Source organism: Echinops telfairi, unplaced genomic scaffold (genome assembly GCF_000313985.2).
Source record: "Echinops telfairi isolate 266 unplaced genomic scaffold, ASM31398v2 ScPeMD7_7467;HRSCAF=8505_0, whole genome shotgun sequence".
Classification (NCBI taxonomy): Eukaryota; Metazoa; Chordata; class Mammalia; order Afrosoricida; family Tenrecidae; genus Echinops; species Echinops telfairi.
Window position 1 is genome coordinate 11,345,058 of NW_022111367.1, and position 4,885 is coordinate 11,349,942.

Sequence of the window (4,885 nt, forward strand, 5' to 3'; positions counted from 1 at the left end):
CTGTTCTGATCTTTTTTCAATGTCTTGCCACAATATAAACCATCGTTTGGCTCATGAAATTTCTGACAAAATACCCACCAAGAACTTGTGGGACTACAATGGCTATCACTGGTCCTGAACTTTTTTCTGTGTGGACTCCGTTGGCGGTGCAATATCTGGAGCATTTTTAGAACAATGTTTTAGACACATAAGACGAAATATACTCTATTACAAAGGAAACCAATTATATTGAAATCTATTTGTCAAATGACTTGCTTTCAAAAGAAAGTAATATAGTAGGACCTGAGTTTCATTACTAGTATATTAAATAAGATCTAGTGAAGGTCAAATGAATACTGTAACTCTGAACCACCAATGAAAGTAAATGGTATGTCAATGTGTGCCCATGAACATAAATGATATGTCAAGGTGCCCTTCACAAGACTAGTGCAATCTGAAAACCACGGCAGTTAGATTTTATGTCAACTTGCACTTGTAGACAAGTATCAGGATGGAGTCCCACCTGATGATACCTCATTAGGAATGTGGCCTTTTTTACAGGAGAAACTGGGAATTTCTCCTTTTCTCTTTGCCCCTTCACCTTCTTGCCTGCTGGGACTCTGAATTTAAGAGGGGCCCCGTATGGACTGCCAAACCACCAGCCTTGGATCCATGCAACTCTGTACCTACTGGCCTGTGATCACCCTGTTGCCCAATGAGCATTTCCATGTCATTGGCCTGCAGCTACTTGAGGCCGAAGAGGGCCCAAGCTAACACTGGACCCAAGAACTTGAGTTGGACTGGGCTGGGCTGCCTTTCTTGAAATAATATTATTTCTTGCTATAACATTTTTTCTTATACATGAATGGGTGTCACTAGTTTTATTTCCCTAGACAACCCAGCCTAACATGGTGACAAAACCACAAATACTCTTAATACAAGTAAGGTCTGACTCCAACCTTTATCAGTGAAAGAAATGCTGTATGCCAGTGAATGCTTCATGGAAAGAAAGATGTAATGGTTGTAATGGTTTCTGCGTTAGGTCCGGTGGGCTAGAGAAACAAATCCAGTGACACTCATGTAAATGTAAGAAAGAGCTTTGTATCAAGAAGCAATTGTACATTAGGTAAACATCTCAGCCCGGTCCAAATCAAAGCCATACGTCTGATACTAGTCCATCAGTCTCTCTTCAGACTCATGCAACCCCAAGCACTGATGCAAATGCAGGAAGAATACTGGCTGCCAAGTGCAAAGTCTTGTGGCTCCAATGGCAGTGGACACATCTCCAGGGCTCACACAGGTCTCTGTCTGCTCCACAACAGGAAGGTGAAGGCAGAGAGAAAGAGGAAGTTTCCAGAATCCTTCTTATGAGAAGGCCATGCCCACCAGGGGGTACCATCAGGCTGTGTGTGACCTGATTCACGGGCTAGACTTCACCCCTATATTTATTTATCAAGTTGACATGAAATTATGTAACCATCACAAGTACTCCTTCCAAGTCTATAGCAACTTGAATTTCATTCACAAACTCGGTGTTTAAGACAGCTCTCAAGAGAGAAGAAAAGCAGAGTTCCAATCTCTGGTCCCTTAATGCGGACAAGCCACTGAACAATGCTGGGCCAGTTCTTTCATCAGTAAAATGATGGTGTAGGTCCATGTTCCTTTTAAATTTCCTTCAAGGACTTGGCAGTCAGGAAGGAACATTTCCAAGCATGGCAGGCTACTGAATCTCACTCCACATGTGATACACTTGGACAGAATCATTACAGGACAGCGAGAAAAGTCACTTCATGCATGAATTGCATGACCTTGCTTTATGACCCTAGTGGATGCTGATCAACATCCTACTTAACTGTCACCAAACCAAAGCACCAAACTCACTGCCCCTAAGGTAACATTGACTCACAGTGGCCCTATAGGACAAGGTCGAACTTCCCTTGTGAGTCGCCAAGACTGTAACTCTTTATACTAGAAAGCCCTGTATTTCTCCCAATGTTTCAAAGGGCCTTTAATTACCACTGCTTTCATTTCTAGACTTGGCCCAATTCTGTGACACAGAGTTGTGAAAGCCCCCTCGTACCTTAGGACATCATGGAAGGTGACATCCCCACCATTGTGGAGTCTTTCCATTTCATAGCACATGTGCTTAAACAAGAGTTTGTCTTTGTCCAGGTCTACCTCCAGCCTCCCACGCAGCAGCCTCAGCAGGAACTTCACACGGAATGCTGGAATCACCCCCTGGGCAGCAGCAGGGCACAAGAATGGGTGAATCATCGTTAGACCCGGATGACTCACTCGAGGCTCTGCTTTCATAGTACCAACAAACCAACAAACAAAACAAGAGAGAGAGAGAACAAAACCCCAAAGGCCACAACAGAAGTTATTTTTCAAAAGATAGTATAGTTAGCATGGATGTGAAGCGAAGTGGGAGGTCTCGTGGTGGCTAGAAGATACAGCACGTGGTCGGAAGAGAATGCGCGTGATAGCGATGCACTGCAGTGGCCCCTGGTACTTCTCCTGGGCTTTCAGGCACCCTCCGAGTGCAGCAGTGGGAGCCACGGAAGGTAGCCATGTCCCTTGTCCTTGGTTCATCAAAATCACTCATTGGATTGTTTCACACTGTGCAGGGCTTCCCGCAAACAGTCACATGGGCTTTCCTTCTACTTGGGAAGATGAGCAACACAGCCATGTTTGCAGGTCAGCCCTCCGGTCTTGCCATGGCCACATTTCCCTCTTCCTTTCAGAGGCTAGGTTTCAGAGATCACCTCTTCAGACAACTCCCTTCTCCAGGACAGCTCAACCCCAAACACTGGCCACCACAGATCCTTCCAAGTGTTTATCATTTTGTGAAGTTGTTTATTGTCTATTCACTTTTGGAATGTGAGCCCTATGGGTCTGGGGGTCTTTTCATTTTGCCCTTGATTTATCCCCAATGTTTAGAACTCTGTCTGGGGGTTTCTGGGTTAAAGAAGGACAAGAGAAGCAGCACTGGCTGCTTCGGCTCCTTCCAGCAAACCCTGGGTAAGCCTGACGATTATTTCTACATCCCACTGAACTCATCTGTGCTTTTCAGCGGGATGGCTACTTTCGGTTTGAAGTAATCATAGACCGTCCTTTGGTAGCTCTAGTGTTACTTTTGTTCCTGCCCTACAGCCCAAGCCTGATTTCTCCAGAACTCCCTTGGTTTCATTTCCTTGTTCTTCTGAAAATTTGGGTAAGGGGATGTTCGTTGTTGCAGTGGACACCGACAGGAATCCTTGTGGTGTCCGTTTCCCTCCCTCCTCCTAGAATATTCCATTGAAGTAACAAAGACAGACTTATACAACTCACAATTCAATACATACCAATGGTCAATCACAAAACTATCAGGATCTGAGAGACAGGGCAGTAAGTTGGTTGCGGGGAGGGCTGGGCAGGAAACACAATCTACTGTCCTACCTCTCTTTTATCATCCACCATATTCCATATGATCTGAAAATGGCGAAGGTCATTGTAACTTAAAAGCTGATCCTCCTCGGTGGAATAAAACAAGGAGAAATTCTCCACAATTATAGCTAGAAATAAAAGAAATAGAAAAAGTCCAAGGTTAGAGATGTCTTTAATTTGTCATTTTTTAGAAAAAGCCAAATACCTTACTTTGAGTGATTGACTTTAACACCTACATTGTAAACCACATTTAAAAAATACTCTCAGCATGGTTTCCAAGTTGGCATGTTTTTACAGCTATTTACCCAGTTTTTGCCTTTCCCAAACATGAGGGTCATGTGCACAAATGCGCATTCTACTTACATAGCTATTCATGTCTCTTGGCTTGGCTTTAATGCTTAGTTGAGAGCCAGGGCAGCTTTTAAAGGTCAGACTGTGAGTTCTGTGTGACCCCAAACCTAGATGCACAGTGTGTTTCTCTCTAAAACCTAAAGGTGATGCTCAGAGGATACAAGGTCGCCCTCCCTGATATTTGCTGCAGTCAGTCTAGGAGAGGGGTCTTTTGAAATGAAGGAGCATAATAAATGGTCCAACTCTTGAAATTGCAATCAACTGCCATTTACATACTTTTAAAAGGTCTTTTCAGCTTCTGAATCAAGAGACAACAATTTATAATTAATGCTATGAAACACCCACCCCAAGCAATCCAGGGTAATTACTTGAAAATTATACATAATTATCTAAGTACCTGAGCTTAAAGAGATTAAAAAAGATTCAATGAACATCACTTACCTACAAGCAGATTTAGCATGATATAGGCAATGATGACATAAAACGAACAGAAATACATAAGTGCCCCGGCATAGTTTCCACAGTCCGTTACCCAGTACGTAAATTCATCTGGAGTGCAGAAAGGAGGCTGAACCTTTGGGGCAGGTGGGAGAAGAGAGAGCCCAGGGAGAAAGGGGAGAAGAATACAAATCCCTGTTAACTGACTATACTTAATGAACACATTCCTAACCGTGCAAAACTATAATGAACATCAAAGTAATCTTCCCAAAGCCACGGGCATGCTCTGTAGCAAAATCCAAAGGGAACGCTCTCTTTACTCCATGCCATGAGTCCTGAGGACTCCCACATTCACTAGCATCTTTGGGACCACTGTCGAAATGAAGGAATTCTCTCCAAGTGAGAGGAAGCCATTGTGATACAAATCACACACACTCAAAAACTCCACAGGAAAGGATATTTTAAAAACCAAATGTTTTTGACATAAATAATGGGCTCAGGTATAGGAAGGTAGAGAATATGCAGCCACTCTGTCTGGAAATGTTTAAGGCAATGCTGGCTGTCTCCATTCCTACAGGACAGCTATGGGATGCTAAAGAGAGCTCAGGGCTCAGAATCTCAAGTTGTATTACTATTCAATAGCCCAATGGAAGGCCATTGGCTCTGAGAAAGCTCCCCTGGTTTCTACCAG

At 43.5% G+C, this 4,885-nt stretch overlaps 1 protein-coding gene across 1 annotated transcript in view; it reads right to left on the bottom strand.

The window, feature by feature from the left end:
• The window catches only part of NALCN (sodium leak channel, non-selective), a 440,927-nt gene that overhangs the window by 25,090 nt on the left and 410,952 nt on the right, over positions 1–4,885 (bottom strand). Inside the window, exons 35-37 of the mRNA XM_045283767.1 lie at positions 4,198–4,330; positions 3,418–3,533; positions 2,060–2,217 (exon numbers count right to left, since the gene is read on the bottom strand). Of these exons, the coding sequence (XP_045139702.1) occupies positions 2,060–2,217; positions 3,418–3,533; positions 4,198–4,330 (407 nt within the window). The remainder of the gene's footprint in view (positions 1–2,059; positions 2,218–3,417; positions 3,534–4,197; positions 4,331–4,885) is intronic.